A 17,778-nucleotide genomic window follows, 5' to 3' on the forward strand; every position below is an offset into this window, starting at 1 on the left:
TGATGCTTTGTGGCATATATAAACGTGTATATTAAACGGTTCCTTTTGTCGTTTCGTGAATGAAACTGCTCGTTTCTATGCACTCTGGTACCATCTCATATTTTCTCATTTGTTCACGTTAGTTCAACGAGGTGTTGATCTTACGGTCACCCGAACCTGTTCATGCTGTGCAAATAGTCGTGATCTACGATTAAATTGATAGTGAAATTGAAATCGCCAATTGTTTATTATTGTTATCAAGTAAACCGTGAAACACTGTTAGTCCAGGCTCCACTTACCCGAAAAACCCACCTTCCACCCGATTACCGCTGGAAACACTTCTACATACAAAGGGACATTATTCTGTCACAATGCTTTCAACAATCCGACATTTCCTAAAACGGCTAATTTCAGGGGGATTCAGTGTTTCAATGTATTCGGTTACTGATTAAATAAAAAAAGAAGTAATACACTTAAATATATCTCATGTTTACTTAAACAGCATCAACTACACTATAGTACATGTTCAAAACATAATACTATAAAACCTCCTGATTTCAAGTTTGCTTTATTGTCTAAGCTTTTAGGTAAATATATCGTGATTTCATTCGGTCCTGTGTGAACATAAGGGATATTCATAAATATTTGTATCCGGAAATAGTAATAGCTTAATGCTGTGCTGGAGGACGATGCATACCCGCTAGGCCGCCCTCCCACCCGTTTGCTTAAACTGTACCACCCAACACATGGTCTCTATTGACACGGGTGGGTCAGTATTCGTCACGTCACGTTCTCATGTGCTCCAATGACATCTCTGCGTGCGGACGACGATACACAACAGAACGCGATACAAGAAACTCGTTCTTTGTCATTTTGCATGCTGATAATATGGAACAGTGAAACATATGATGGAAAATGTTCATAAGAAAACATTGTTAGTTTCCGCTCGACAAACAAGTTATTGTGACAAATCCATGATTAAAATGTATTCTATTTGCAATAAAAGCGACAAAACACTTTTCAGTAGAAATCTCTGACTATATAATGAGCATGTGTTTATGAATCACAATCAAATAATGGTGATAAATAAAGGTGAGCGTATCCTGCTTCAAAGATGCCACCCGTCACAAACACATGCAAAGGCACGTCAACTAGTCACCTGACAAAACACGGGAACATATGGTACAAGTCAAAATAGACATTTTTGTCATTGATGCGTCAAATTTGGAAATGTCCTCCACATGTCTACCATAAAACTTTTTGAAAGCTTTACCGAGGCCTTGAATGTTGTAACCTTGATCAAACAACTTCTGCCAAACAAAATACTAACCTGTCAACGACGGCAGTGACTGCCTACAGCGCCCCTAAATGACACAATTGCAGGGAACGGCTCTACATCTCTACCAACTGGTGTACTTTTCCCTTAATTATCCACTATAACTTACGTACTCTGACAGGGAAATGCGCCATTTGCAGTCATTGCTTGATAACAGGACAGAGATGAGTGTATTATGTTTACATTCACACGAAACAAGGCGGCAAGCGTAATGGTGGTCCAATATCAAATGATGTCAACATGACTTAGCACAAAATGGTTTGTGAAAACGAAATCAAGTAAATTATGAGGACACCCCTGCACCACCAACCCTGCACCCTACACCCCTGCACCCACCACCCCTGCACCCACCACCCCTGCACCCACAATCCCTGCACCCACCACCCCTGCACCACCACCCCTGCACCACCACCCCTGCACCATCACCCCTGCACCCACCATCCCTGCACCCACCCACCCTGCACCCACCACCCCTGCACCCTACACCCCTGCACCCACCACCCCTGCACCACCACCCCTGCACCCACAATCCCTGTACCCACAATCCCTGCACCCAGCCCGACCACAACCCTCAGGAACCGCCAGCATTGTTTGTGGTCAGCGGCGAATAATAAATCGGGTGACCACGGTCAGCCTCAATTACATTATTGAATGCGTGTCATGATTCCCCGACAGCATGGGGCGTTGCTCATAATATCAATCACTGGTCTGTCTGGTACCCGGTTATTTACAGGCAGTCGTCATAAGCTCGTAATTTGCTGAACACGGCGTTACACAACAAACGAACACATATCTCCATGTATTATAGTATCACTCTCTTCGGGAATGATAGAAAGTGAAAAGAAAAAAAAATCGTTGTTTTGATACAATTTTTAAAACTCGTCATTATTCAGCTATGATACATGACTGACAAGTCTCCTTTATGCCATCGTAACCAAGCACGAACTCCTAAGCGCCTAATGCAATGAATAAGCTATTCCCATGTTCAAATGAAACTGGATACAGTTGGTTGAAAAGTTTAAATACTTCGAATCAGGTTATTAAAGTACATATTCCTTGAACGATTTTATTTTCACCCCTTTCATCACATTCAAAGGGCACTTGAAAGGTGCAGATAGTGTGGACAGTTTTTATGATGCGGGGATATATTTCAAGGGATGTTAGTTTCAATACCTTTGATTGACATCGTATAAGAGTCAGGGGCCGCGCTACAGGTAAACACCTTGACCGTGAGAACTTTACCTGTGACTCATTTCAGCGAGAGGAGGGGCTAGATGATAAAGGGGTTCTTTGGATCTTTTTCGGGAAACAGAAATGTCAATACATGTTAAATTCTAGGAACGTGAAAAGGAACGCCTTTTAAAGTTTAATTTTGAAAATTAGTATTGATACGATTGTATTGTAAGGATCTTACCTTGACATTCTTTGCAACCAAGTCCTCTTTGTACTGATGATTCTGAAAGAAGGAATGTTTACATTAGTTTTGAGCTGAGCCATGGCATATAAGATGACAGATAGACCGCCTCCGTGGTCATGTGGTAGAGCGTCCGCCCGGAGAGCGGAAGGTCCGAGTTCGATCCCCAGCAGCGTCATACCGAAAGACGTTAAAAGATGGTACTTGTTGTTGCCCTGTCTGGCGCTCGGCATTAAGGGGATAAAACAAGGACTGGTCGGCTCGGAGTCAGTATACTGTGTCTGAGTGGGGTATTCATGTTAAACTACGGCATAGTATCTCAGTGAACTAGCACTATAAATCGGCATCAGTCCGAACTAGTACAAGCAGCCACACACACACACGTGCATGCACGTCGCTATATAAGTGCAATAATCTTGGACGCGACGTTAAACCCCACCTCACCTCACCTCACCTCACCTCACCTCACCTCACCTCACCTCACCTCTGATCACAGATGAACATACCTGTGCAGGTAGATGTAAATGCGTTAGGCGAATGTTCTAAAACGATTCATCTATACCGACATTTATCTTCAAACAATACGTCATGTTATGTTCATAATTATATCTACATTTTGAAACTGCTCTTTTTTCCAGTTTACTTGGAAGACAAAGAAAGACAAACCAGTACCAAATTCATCTGGAACTAAATCTTTGATCTGAAACATGACGCATGTCACCACAATTTTTAAATCTAAATTATTGCCTTTGATGTAAAATACAGAAAAGAATATATTTTGTGCATTTGTCAAGAGCCTCGGGACACTAGCAAATGACCTCCTATTTCTGAGAAATGTCGGCCCCGTTGCCTTTACAATAAACTACGGTTAAAACGAACTCAAAGGGAGCTCTAATTCTAGTTCATTATAACTGTAGTCGTGATAAGCATGTTTACAGTATATATATGCAGCAAATTGCCGGGACCAAAAAGGTCATTTCGTTATATTCGTCAGTTATAAGCGTGTTCGTTACAAACGTAGTTAACTATATTTTGAAAAAAAAATCATTTTCATAGGTAACAAATTCCGTAAACCATAAAACATGACCAATAAGCAGAATTAAATTCCCCAGTTCATACGAATTGCAAAACATAGCAGTCGTAAACTATTTTCCTTCCTATTAGACAACAATTAACACAAAACAAACTTCATCGTGTATACAGAATATATGCAGCAAATTGCCGGGACCCAAAAAAGTCAGTTCGTTATAAGAGTGTTCGTTATAATGTAGTTTACTGTATATTCTTTTATGGTAATTAACTTATCACATGATGCAAACATGCAAAATATAAAAGCGTCAACAGTTCTCCATACACGCAATTTCCAAGCAGTAAGAGTCAAGGTAGGTTATCGCCTCCTTGCTGCAGACCTCTGTTAAAGAAATAACAACCAGAGAGTGTTACGCGACTGAGGATAAAGCACCTGCCTTAGCTTCCCTTCAAGCAAAACAGGTTGCACTCCTCCTACAATTATCTCATCTTCCTGGGCTTGGAGTAAAATAACAAACACGTTCTTATACAAGACAGTTTACATAGCATCATTAGGATTGCATTGCAAAACGTATGTCTGTGTGTTTACCATCAGGGTGTGTAGAGCCGCGAGTTGCATAACAAGATATACGCAGTGATTATTACATGTATGTCTGTAAGGATAGAGATGGACGCAGATAACATGGGATCACTTCATATCGATTGCACTGTTCTAAAATTCTTGAAACTCGAATACGACTGAAGGTGGGTACATGTTGGTATAAAAAAGGCAGAAAAATACATTTATATGTAGACACTGGGCGTGAAAAGGATGTTATATCGCGTCGAGACAGCTTAATGTAGGAAGTGACGCACTCCCTCGTGGAAATCTAACGCTTAGGGGAAACAAGCGAACACCTGTGTGTTTCTCACAAACCAGGGATTATAATCGGACCGAAACATGAATTCGAACACTCGTCGATCAGCGGATCCTGACTCGACTAAAGGACGTAACTCCACATTGCGGCGCCTGAACGAGTTTACGTCAAAACCTTTTGTGTTTGGAAGTAACATAAGTTAATATCGATTTAATCAGTCAATTTAAGTTTCAAAAGTCACCATTTGATAGGTTCAGAAAACTCGCTAATTTCATTCATAATTTCTTGCATTTCTACAGTCACGTTTACATTGATTGAGACACAATGTACAGAACCAAACCATAAATGCCCCGCCTAAATGTGTCGAGCCGCCCAAAAACACACTATCGGCACGAGTATGCATGAACAATCAATGAGAAAATAATTTCTAACCTTGTAAATCACCTCATTTTCCTTTTGAGACGCCATCAGTTTTCTGATGTAATATGTTTACAACCTTAAACGTTAACTGATTAACATACAGTCAGAAATTTTAAAAAACAGACCTTACAATCTGAGAAAGATGTCCAGTGTAAGTTAACGATTTAACAACACACATCTAATTTTTTGGCAACTGCATATTACATCCTGGTCTGGAATGTGTTACTTCCCCGGGAGCTGCTTTGTGCTTGATCAGAAAGCTTATCAGGATGTTAAAAACGATCCAATTCGACGCGATGATCTATGGATCAAACGCAGCATTCCAGCTTCGTGCTTTACGCATAGCCTTGCTCCAAGGCTGTACTAAAAGAAAATCCATGGATGTCTAGTAATTCTATCCTCCTAAGAGGCAAGTCTAGATATGAGGTCAGTAAGGACCCCAGTCTCTTATAGGGACAACTTCTTGTTATTATTTACATAAATCTAGAAATTATTATTTAAACTAATAATTATTGCTTTAGAGACTTGTGCAAGTTTACTTTACTCACATCACCAGCTGCCGAGAACTGCTCTACATCAACCGTGTTCTCTGCAGGATCTGATTAACGAGCGGTTATCATTTTTTTTTAAAACGACACCTTCCGAGCTCACGTGTTGCTCAGAACGTGATGGTGCTCACCTCTTGCTCTGCTGACACACAGCAGGGTATATACAAAAGACTTTCTTATTTCTGCTAATGCACATTGCACGTACATGTTTAACTGAATCAATAAACGACATGCGATGCACGTTTAGACTGCCATGTGTGTATATTTTGCAGTGTACGTAGATGCAATAGTCGTCTAGTTAATGGGATGTTTGTATGGGAAGTGAGATATTATTCAAGATGCTATATGTTTACTACTAACCCGCAGTCCGATCCAAACTCAAGTCTCTTTATTTGGCAAAACGGTCACCAGATCCCTTACAATATTTGCCGGGGTCTCGGGTGGCCCACTTCTGGCCTCTAGTTCGCAGTGCAGAGTACGAGAAACGTATGATTGTGAGTTCGAATCTCAGATTCGCCCTGATTATGTTTGTAGGTTTGCCAGCAACATACCCATGCTCGTAGGTTTCACCAAACTGGTAAACACCTGAGACCTGCATCTTTTCTGGCTTTACTCCCACATCAAAGAGACGTGCTGTGATAAAACTGAAAACCTGTTCAAAGCGGCCGAACTCACTCGTTCATTCACTGCAATAGCGTACAAGCACTGTGGGATATCATGATTGAATCGAGTTTACAACATCGGGAAATAAAATTTCAACAGACTGCAAAGAATGTTTGGTTTTGAGCATCGATTCAAGTCATCGTCTTAAGATGATATACTAGCAAAGTCAGGTCATGAATAGAAGTTAAGTTTATTCCATTCACATTGTAAAATTTTCGACCCGTGAAGATCCGGGTTAGAATAGGTCTTAAGCAACCCGTTCTTGACGTAAAAGGCGACTATGTTTGTTGTAAGAGGCGACTAACGGGATCGGGTGGTCAGGTTCGCCGACTTGGTTGATGCATGTCATCGTATCCCAAATGCTGGTGAAGTCAATCACTTGATTGTCTGGTACAGACTCGATTACTTACAGACCGCCGTCATATAGCTAGAATATTTCTGAGTGAGGCGTAACAACAAACAAAACAAACAAACAAATGTAAAATGTTTCAACTAGAATTACATGACGGCCCCGATGACTTACGAAACCACTTGGCGCCCTCTTCATTAACATACATCGTTAATTGAAAGATGTTAGTTGTTACCAAATACGCACACCCCTAGACAACACAAACCTAACAGACACAAGTGTATATAACAGAACAAAGTATGGTCTGGTTCAGAGGTCAAGTTCAAGGTCAAGGTATACACACGGTACATCCAGACATTCCGTTTGTTGCTTCGGCGTTTACAGCATACTCACAAGGTTTATCAAGACAAAGTCCAGACGTGATTAAACAGTTGGGATATTTGGTGGTAACATTAACCTAGACAGTAAATCCATGGTGTCTGGGGGCAGTGTAAGCCGGGGGTGTTACGTGCTTCATTTCTACTTGTAGATCTGAAACCCTTTGGCCTCGTAAATGGTAATTCATTTAATTGGCGACTGTCTCTGTGAATACGTTCTGACGATTTCTGTCTATTACATATGTACCATTGGTTCAAATTTCTCTTGTTCAGATTATTTGATTCTCATGGCAAAACCATTCATCTCGTGCTCCCACATCACGTTACCACATCGTGATATATAACGTGGAAACCCGTTAATCAAGACTGTACGTTTCTAGCTGAAGTCGTCATTAGCTATGTCCTCTACAGTCTCCATCAATAAAGGTTCGGAAAACGTAATTACCGGATTAAAGGGGTTTGCACTAAAGAGGTTTCACTGTAACATATATACTCACCTCCAAAAAAAAGGCGGATCAAAGAGTGAGTGAGTATGGTTTTACGCCGCTTTTAGCAATATTCCAGCAATATCACGGCGGGGGACACGGGAAATGGGCTTCACATATTGTACCCATGTCGGAAATCGAAGCTGGGCGTTCTGCTTTAATCACTCGTACGTTAAGAAGAGATGTTTCCAGTGTGTACCAAAAGTGACAAAGCTAACAATCAGTCATGTGTTACCACAGAATGTCTTTATTCTTATCGCGATATACTGCACTTGATTTCCAAACTTTTCACACTAATCCTGCACGAGACAAATGGTGCATCTTGAGTCATGGATCTATGACGTCATATTCATAAGCGTCGGTTCGCACAAAATGCCAGTATGTTCGTTTGTGCATCAAACCAATCTATATCTGTTAAATATGAGTAATTCATCATATATTGACCAACGTATATGAAACGGTATTCGCGTTTCTTTTGTCGGTGAGTATACATGTATGCGATAGAATGTTGTTTTATGCCACAGCCAGCACTTCAGCCTTATCCCGTCTGGACCAGACACTGGGAGAAGGTTAATGTAATTAGCCGGCTACAAATTGAAATCATCCGATCGCTCCTCACGACCAACGAGGGTACTGGCGCCCTATTTTCTCACCATGAACCAGCACAATGACACACATACATGTCTGAACTTCACACTAACATTCACCAAAGCAGTCTATGGCAGTAAAGACGGAATGAGTACCGTCGATAAATCAAGCTCCTCCTTGTCTAAAAGTTACTGAGACGTTCCTACATGATCAGCTGAGACACCGAGTCTGACCAAGCGATCCCCATTTAGACAGCGCTTCCGGTAGGTATGAGGTATTGGATACATGTCTCCCCCGAATTCCAAACAGGGGCTTTATAAACAAATAATGTAATGTTTATAACGAACACGCTTATAACAAACTGACCGATATAACGAACTTATTTTTTAGTCCTGGCCATTTGATGTATATGTGCTGTGTATATATGCTTATAACGAACTACGGTTATTACGAACTAAAATTAGTGGTCCCTTTGAGTTAGTTATAACCGTAGTATACTGTACGTCATAATGAATGCCACAGATAAAGAAAGCACTTCGATCGTCTACATTTGTATGGTAAAGTAAATACAATGTTCATTACAATATTGACAAAATCACGTTATCTTCCATCTTCCCGAGGCAAGAGAGTTAACTGACTATAAAAGTTCAGTTTCCACAGTTAACTCTCTTGCCTCGGTAAGATGGTTATCTCCTTACGTTATTGATTTACCAGGCTCAATAGTGGTTCTTTACTTATCATATTGCAGTAGTGAGTGAATATGGTTTTACTTTTAACAATATTCCAGCAATATCATTGTACTTATGATAGGAACAGAACCCGAGCCCTCATCGTATTGGGCGAACGCTTTAACCACAAGGCTACTCCAATGCACCGACATGACTATACCACTTACAGAACAAACACAACTACATAAATAAATGACACTGATCAAGAAATGTAAAGATAGCATAACATTCTACATCCCCTTGAGATTATCTCTTAGCCTTCGTAGTGTACAGGACTATCATTAGCGAGTTCCGCTACCAGATGATGCTACATAAGAACTCCCGGAAACCGTTAACACCTGTCCTGCATGCCGTAAGTAAGAAAATCGAGGTCAAGTATGGCTCCCGTTAGCTCAATGGGTTTTCCCGTGACAATAACCAAGAGTACTGACAAGGGAAGGATGGCATAAACAAGCGTGGTGCTCCAGGTTTCAAATTGGTCAGGCGTAACTTCCGACGTCATAAAACACACGCTGCTAGAGTGGCGCCTTGCATTCTCAAGGTCGCGTTCAGAATTGAGCAATAAACTACCGAAGACCAGAAAAATTCCAAAAGAGCGAGTGAGTGAATGAGTTTGGTTTGAAGCCGCCTTGAACACTGTGTCAGTATTACAGTAACATGTACATACATGTATATCACGGCGTGTCAGCTTTATGTGGGAGGAAAGCCGAAACAGGTCCTCGACGTTAACCATTTTGGTGAAACCCATGCGCTCGGCATTAAGGGGCTAAAACAAGGACTGGTCGGCTCGGAGTCAGTATGCTGTGTCTGAGTGGGGTATTCATGTTAAACTGCGGCATGGTATCTCAGTGAGCTAGCACTATAAATCGGCAACAGTCCGGACTAGTACAAGCAGCCACACAAACACACACACGTACACGTTGCTATGTAAGTGCAATAATCTTGGACGCAACGTTAAACCCCACCTCACCTCACCTCACCTCACCTCACCTCACCACCAGACTTTCTAATTTCTTGGTTTCGAAATTTTTCTGTGAGAAAAACAAATGACATTTAATATTTTGTTAATTCTGCAAAGAAGTCATGTGTGCAGTGTTTATGAAACCAGTCCTACAGCTTAACATCTGGTATCGACACTTTTTTTGTACGATATAAATCGGCGGTATAAAAGATGTGATTTATAAAAAATATTTTTAGGGTCAGCGGATCCATAAAACATTTTTAACGTCAATCCTTATGGACTGTATATGCCTAGGTACCTATGTACCGAATGATCATATGTCACGCACAAACGGCCCTGGCTTACCGAACATCGTAAATTAACGTTTGAACGTAAGATACTCCCAGCGGGCAACTGAACAATCGTTGCAGCCCTCCCTGCGTAAGAAGCCCATTTATCAGTTCCGAAAACTTTTTGTACCCACGTGAGAGCATCTAGGCCTGGAGAGCAACTACGTCAAATGACCCCATGAAGCGGTGCCCGACTCTTGAAGACTCGTGTCTCGTTAAGAAATATAGACATTAGATCAGCCTGTAAGGTTTATTTTATAACACTGTTTTACATCTTGACTGAACTGCACTAAAGAATCGTAAAATGACAAGTCAAGGTTTCAAGAAACTCGTTCAATTTGGCAGGGTATTATTCTATTAGCGTCTACAAAAGGACATACTGTTCCACACAGCTGGGTACACCTAGGATGATAGTTTCTATATTCCAGAGTTGAATTTATGGCTGTTCTGTAGAATGTTTCTGGATCTTCTTCTGACGTGCATTACGTACGGGGTTCAGTTCAATTAGTTTCGAAGAAAAAAGGCTGTTTATGACGGTGCTAATTCGTGGTTGATAGAAAATTAGCTTTGACTTTATTTTGCATATTAGTACGAGTGAGTGAGTGAGGTTTAACGACGCTTTCAGTATTTCTATTACATCACAGTGTGCGACCTAGACAGTTAAAGCACACGTTTATGCGGGTTTCAGAAGTTTACCACTTTGGTGTAGCCAACGTTTGTAGGGCTGACACATCTAGAAACAGAATCAGGGCGAATCTGGGATTCCATCTTACGACCACACGTGTCTGGCCCGCCTAAGGGAGGCAACTCTGGGAGCGAATTGCGGCGCCTTAGGCGACTGGGCCACCCATGAGAGGTAGATGTAAGCTATGAACGTTGTGTTACGCTATACACAGTTTAATATGTGTGTGTGTGTGTGTGTGTGTGTGTGTGTGTGTGTGTGTGTGTGTGTGTGTGTGTGTGTGTGTGTGTGTGTGTGTGTGTGTGTGTGTGTGTGTGTGTGTGTGTGTGTGTGTGTGTCACAGCTTTATTACGACAAGGCAATCCAGATACGACCATACCAACGCATTTCACAAAGCTATGGTATCGCTACGGTGATCGTATATCTTTGATAGTGTGCATATGGTTATTAAGGCAGGCAAAGGAAGTAGTGGTATTCTCTGATATAACAGATGTTAAATGTCACTTCCACATACAGTCAAACACCAAAGTTCGACACATTAAAGTTCGACACACGGTGTTTGACTGTGCACCATATTATTACTTTAAAACTGACACATTCATCGTTCAAATTCGCTTTTGGTTGACCTTTTCATATCAGCCGTCACGATACGGCCGACATATTGCCGATGTGACGTTAAATATTAACGCACCACTCACTCACTAATATCAGCAAATTCGAAGATCACTGTTAAACTAATATCAAGAGAATTCTGAAGGTCAAATAACCAGCCATAACGTATTTCTGTACACGTTCCAAAATATACTAAGATTGCTACTTGATTAAATGTTTTGCTATAATAAGACGTCAAACGTTTGAAGCAATATACTAAAATATATATTTTAATGGCATTTTGAAACTTGACCCATCACAGGTCGTTGACCGAAATGTTGCTTTATTTCAGGTATCAAACCGTTACAAGACACCAATCAGCTGATAAAGTTCATTACAGGATGGGCACAAAGATAGATGCTGAAAAGTTGAAAATAAACTGTAAACATTGTAAGTAGCTCATAATCTGATTAAACCACGAACCACCCAAAACACTAAAGGTTCTAAACACCAGGAAGGACATATGGTATCAATACTAGATGCGCTTTGGGTTGACTGCCAGATTGTTTTTCCAGAACCCAGAAGTAAGCCAATGGTCAATTCTTTCAGTAAATACCTCAGATCATCGTCAACATGCTACCTATCCGACATTCCTGAACCACTGTTTTATCGGGTGGTCTTGGTAATGCATCGTCTCTGAAACATCTTCTGGGGCAAGCCTGTCAGGCGAGTTCCTTCCAGATGGGGGAGAGAAGGAAAGTAAACCAATGGAGCGTTCCGTGTGTGAGGGACTGTTTGCTTATCAGCATCTGGGATTGGGTTGTAGGGAACATGGTCAGTGGTGGCAGGCTGTTTGTTGCAACAAGGTCGAGCAATCTGTTTGGGGTCTTTGTTGGTGAAGGAAACGTAGTTTTTGGCGGTGAAAGCAGGAACGGAAACATGCCGACGGTTCCAAATGATATTTCCAGGCATCTAATACTCAATAAAACCAATTGGGAAACAAATTATGTTTATCGATATTTTACTGTATATATGTTTTTCCTCATTTCCTAAAGCTCGGTGTTATTCTAATAGTTATTCAGTAAACTTAATATTTAGTTTGTTTGTTTGTTCGTTCGTTGTTTAACGCCGCACTCTGAGGCGCAAGAAGGTTAACAGTTATATTACATCTCACCCTACCGGGTACCCATTCATTACTGGGTGTACAGATGCATATTTAGAACAAAGTCACTTGCCTAAGGAGACACTACATGTGCTTCTTGAAACTATCAGGGATCAAGCTGTGGAATACGGTCATCAATCCAACTACTCTCCGCCACCAACATTGATAGAATTCATGGACGCTTGACATTATGACCTTACAAGAAGCATATCCTTAAGTCTATTTTATTAATAACTTTTGTTTCTTTGTTGTGTATTGACGCACTCGGCACTATTCCAGCTATATGACGGCGGTCTGTAAATAATAGAAATTTACATTATTTGATTAACGTGGTATCCATTTCGCCATGCCGAATGGCACATGTTCAACGTTTGGCAATGTATTCATGCGCAATAAATAGTTCAGATTTCCAGGCTTCTAAACACATGTTTGTTTGTTTGTTGTTTTACGCCTCACTCAGCAATATTCCAGCTCGAAGCACATGTCATCATGTCTTTCAACCAATAAAACTTTAAAACATTCGTTTTACAATCAGTTCTTAAGATTTACAAAGCCAACGTCATAATTCCCGATTCAACATAACGGCGTCGGTTTCAAACGAATTTGCAGTCGTTGAAGCACAATAACATTCTGCAAAAGCAACAAACGTAACTATATATCTTCTTAACAACTATAGTAAAATGAATAGTAAAAATAGAGCAGTACATTTATCGCCATTTAGATACACTACAAGGGGATAATTCTCACATTCCCCCTCGCGTTCTTCAGCGTGCAACTGACCTACATTATAACTCATTTGACCATGTACTCAATTTGATGTAGATGGAGGCAGAAGCAGATAAAGTGATTAACACCTGTCAAAACAGTCCAGCTAAAAGGTTATCTACTTCGCATTCCATGAACGGCAAGCAAGACCAGTGCGCTAAAACACATCAATAATGAAGCCACTTCCCCGATAGCCCTTGCCTAGGCGTCATTCGACGCCTTCAGGCTGACACGTAGGCCAGAGGTAAATTTAAGGCACCTGTTAGGGAGGTTATCACTGAGCAATAATTTTGCTAACTAATTATTATTAGCTGACTGGTTGGCCTATGTCATGGCCAAGTGCTTTTAAGAAATCTATTTCATTATGAAGACCAGTGCACGAATATCTAGTTAATGTTTCACGTAGGTTAAAACATCGGAGCTGATGATAGGTCACAGTGAGTTGGTTTGGCGCCGATTGTTTCAGTTATATCACGGCGTGTCACGATTGTTTGGGATGAATGGCGGAAGTTATACAGGTTTAGGACTATTACCACTTTGATAAAAGCCACGGGCACGGGTGTGGTTCTAACAGACCAAGGATCATCGGCAGGGCGAATCTCGAATTCGAACCCACGGTCATGGGATCATGGCACGCCTAAGGGAGGCAACTCTGCACAGTAATCTGCTGCCCTTAACACGACTGGGTCACCCCTGCCTCTTGATCAGCCAGAAGTGAAAGGCAAATGTCAAATGGATCATTTTTTTTCATGGATATTGTGTTTTCAAAGGGCAACTGTAAATTGTAACATTGTCTCTAAATCAGAGTGCTCAGCGTGCTCAAGTTTGACTCATGGGAATCAAATTGTGTTTGTTTTTATTGTTCTGCGTCAGCATCTACCTTCACGACAAACACCTGGCACTGGCTAATGATGCCACGGATAAATAAGTTGCGGAGATCGAAACTCATGATGTTTATCTCTGGATTGTCTGATCCAGACTCGATTATTTACAGACCGACGTCATATACCTGGAATATTGCTGAATGCGACCTTAAAACAAACTGATAACCAAGAGACGAAGAATGAATGAGTTGGGTTTAACGCCGCATTTAACATAATCCCAGTTACATCACGGCGTGTCAACTTACCGTGGGAGGAAAGCCCGAAGTGATGCAGGTCTCAGTCGTTTACCACTTCGGTGAAATCCACGAGCACGGGTATGGTGCTGACAAACCTAGATTAAAACCTATAATCGGGGAGAACCAACTTTGTATTCATGACTCACTTTGTATATATCAACTTGTCCTCTTTGCTATATGGCTGAAATAAGGCCGATGCGACGTTAAATTCTAATGCACTCACAGTGAACCATTAGATTAGCCTTAGACGACTGGGCCACCCGTTCCCTACTAGAGATCAATAAGGTACTAAGTGTTCGTGTCATGACATTCATAAACATGCGTCTTACAGCTGCATCAGGTTTACCTGACGCTCACAATCACCTCTTCAGGAGTTCTTGATGGTAATAAATTGGGCATAGTTTACTGACATTTCCATTTTACATTTGTTAGAAAACTATTATCTTATACATACATGTAATATGTATATTAAATGTCATAATAATATAATGTGGAAATTATATCATGAAGTCTTTGATAGGCATTTAGAAGTTGGGATAACTTGAATCCATGGCACCTTTTATGGATAACAACTTTTAGGTTCAGCATTTAGACTTTCCTATTTCTACCACGTAAAAGATCAAGACTGTAATACTGAAAGCAACGCACACGTAATATCCTATTGAGTTCAAGAAAGCATTTAACTGTAAGTACAAAGTACTTAGCCTTTGAAAATAGCCACATTATGCCCAATAGTATCATATTCGTTTCGTTGATATGGTAAATGTCTTGAATTCTGAAAGCGTGATTCAGCATCTTCCCACCAAACCCGAACCGTTATGTAATACTGGTGAATATCTCGCATGCACATTTTCTAAACACAAACTGAAGTCATCACATCTTAACGTTAGTGATACGCCTTATCATCTTCCTGCACTAAAATGGCCTTGACATTCACAGATCAAAGTTAGATAACTCTCATTATCGCATAGCCCATAGCTGTCATCGCGGTAGAGAGGTAAATGTTAGCGGATGGGGTAAATGTTAACGAGATCCTCATGGCTGTAAGGGTTCCGTCGTGCTGTCGGAGCCTGTTTACTGCCACTGTAGCCACAACCATGAAGATAACAACGCAATAACCAAGATAACATTTAACGAAAATGACCGCTGATGTTTATCATTTTGAAATTCAATAACACCGTCCTTGATATGCTCGTATCCAATTTATTCAACATTCTTATCAAATGAGGACCGTAAACTGTTTCTGTTTAGAAGGTAGATAATTTGAGCTGATGTCATGCGAACATCCGATAATGCATCTGAAGTTCATCTAGACATCAATAAAACATCTAACATTTCTTGATACCATAAACATCATCTGCCCGTGTCGTTAGGGCAATACACTAAAAGGTGAATTATTCGCTCAAGTCAGAAATACGGTTATTTATGAGGTCGGGAGGTGGAGATTATTTTCTGATATTCACATTTGACGTTGGCACCGTCGCTTCAAATTCTTAATGTGTGTATGTTTGTTGTTTAACGTCCCACACAGAAATATTCGAATGTTTTTACGTGGGCCAGTAAGTAATGAGTTTGACACTAGACAAACCAGTGATTGATATTATGAGCACCAATCCTTGCCGTCGGGATACGATGACACGCAATCAACCAAGTCACCGAGCCTGACTATTTCATCCATAGTCGCCACTTACCACAAGCATTGGTTTCTCGTATCCCAATTGCGTAGATGGATGCTCATGATGTCAATCACTAGATTGTCTGGTCCAGACTCAATTACTTACAGACCGCTGTCCTATGGCTAGGATATTGCTGAGTGCAACGTTAAAAAACAAACAAACAAAGCATAGGTTTCTGGTGACATAGGGTTCGGGCTGGTTGGGATTAGCAACATTTCATATGTATTCAGTTGTATCCCGCGGGTCAGCTTCCTGCTGGAGGAAATCACATTAGTTCCCACGTTCCCGAAACAAACGAGCATGGTGTTTTGACAAACCAAGAACGAATTGGAGCAATCATAATTTCGGATACGAACCACGCGACCAGCTGACAGCTATGGGGCGTAACTGTAGTAATGAGGAAGAGTGAGTGAGTGAGTGAGTGAGTGAGTTAGGTTTAACGCCACTTTTAACAGTATTCCAGTTATATCGCGGCGTGTCAGCTTAATGTGGGAGGAAAACCCGAAGTGATGCGGGTTCCAGACGTTTACCACTTCGGTGAAACCCACGAGCACGGGTGTGGTGCTGACAAACCTAGAAACATAATCGGGGCGAACCGGGATTCGAACCCAAAATCATAGGTTTCTGGCGTACCCAAGAGAGCCAACTCTGCACAGCGAATCGCTGCGCCTTAGACGACTGGGCCACCCGTGCCACCTAATGAGGAAGAGAATTTATGGATGTCAACTTCTTTTTTATGAGGAACACAACGTTTAGGTGTATTTACTATCTCCTTCATTACCCTAATAAAGAAGTTGACATCCATATATTCTCTTCTTAATGTGTATCACCAAACACCATTCAAAGCTTGATCTGTGCAGTAAGTTGCGATACATTAAAACACGTTTACATGTAGATATGAAGGGGTATGAAGAAACGTTCCAGGGTCATTTGGAATCACGTCTACGATAATTAAACCGTCGTAAATTGGGTCATAATTAAAACTTATACCATTACAGTACCATAATAAACATACCATTGAAAGCGCTGACGCCCTTGCCTACAACTTAACGCAGGGAGTATTGGAAAAGTCGTAGCACTAAGAACGGGAAATCAGACCCACAAGTTTCGTGCCCTTGACTATCACATGAAGCAACAAAAACTGACGACATTCGAGAACCTTAAGTAACTATTCAAACCGTTTCCGTTTGCCTTTGTCTTCAAATCAAAGTGAATGGCTTATTTCCGTTATGTTTGTTTTGTTTTGTTTGTTTTTTTTGTTTAACGCCGCACTCAACAATATTCCAGCTATATGGCGGCGGTCTGTAAATAATCGAGTCTGGACCAGACAATCCAGTGACTGACATCACGAGCCTCGATCCACGCAATTGGGATACGATGACATGCATCAACCAAGTCAGCGAGCCTGATTATCCGATCCCGTTAGTCGCTTCCTACGACAAGCATAGTCGCCTTTTACGGCAAGCATGGGTTGCTGAAGACCTATTCTATCTCGGCGTGCCAGAGAAGTATGGGCCTATAGTTAACTGTCGTAACTTACAGTAACCTATTCGTGCGGCATTAAGTTCTTTCTTTGATTTGTTGTTTAACGCCTCACTCATCAATATCCCAGCTATATGACGGCGGTCTGTAAATAATCGAGTCTGGACCAGACAATCCAGTGATTGACATCTTGAGCATCGATCTACGGAATTGGAATACGATGACATGCATTAACAA

The 17,778-nt window shown here is 41.1% G+C and overlaps 1 protein-coding gene across 3 annotated transcripts in view; it reads right to left on the reverse strand.

Annotated features, from left to right (window-relative positions):
- The window catches only part of LOC139462272 (myosin light chain kinase, smooth muscle-like), a 102,640-nt gene that overhangs the window by 41,361 nt on the left and 43,501 nt on the right, over positions 1-17,778 (reverse strand). For 2 of the 3 annotated variants that reach the window (XM_071243870.1, XM_071243869.1), the window contains one exon: positions 2,730-2,771. In XM_071243870.1, the coding sequence (XP_071099971.1) occupies positions 2,730-2,737 (8 nt within the window). In that variant the 5' untranslated portion in view covers positions 2,738-2,771. Of the gene's footprint in view, positions 1-2,729; positions 2,772-5,059; positions 5,080-17,778 lie in introns of those variants that run through there. The other variant, XM_071243867.1, reaches the window with a different exon arrangement.

The sequence above is a fragment of the Haliotis cracherodii genome, unplaced genomic scaffold (assembly GCF_022045235.1).
Source record: "Haliotis cracherodii isolate W230 unplaced genomic scaffold, xgHalCrac1.p SCAF_15, whole genome shotgun sequence".
NCBI lineage: Eukaryota > Metazoa > Mollusca > Gastropoda > Lepetellida > Haliotidae > Haliotis > Haliotis cracherodii.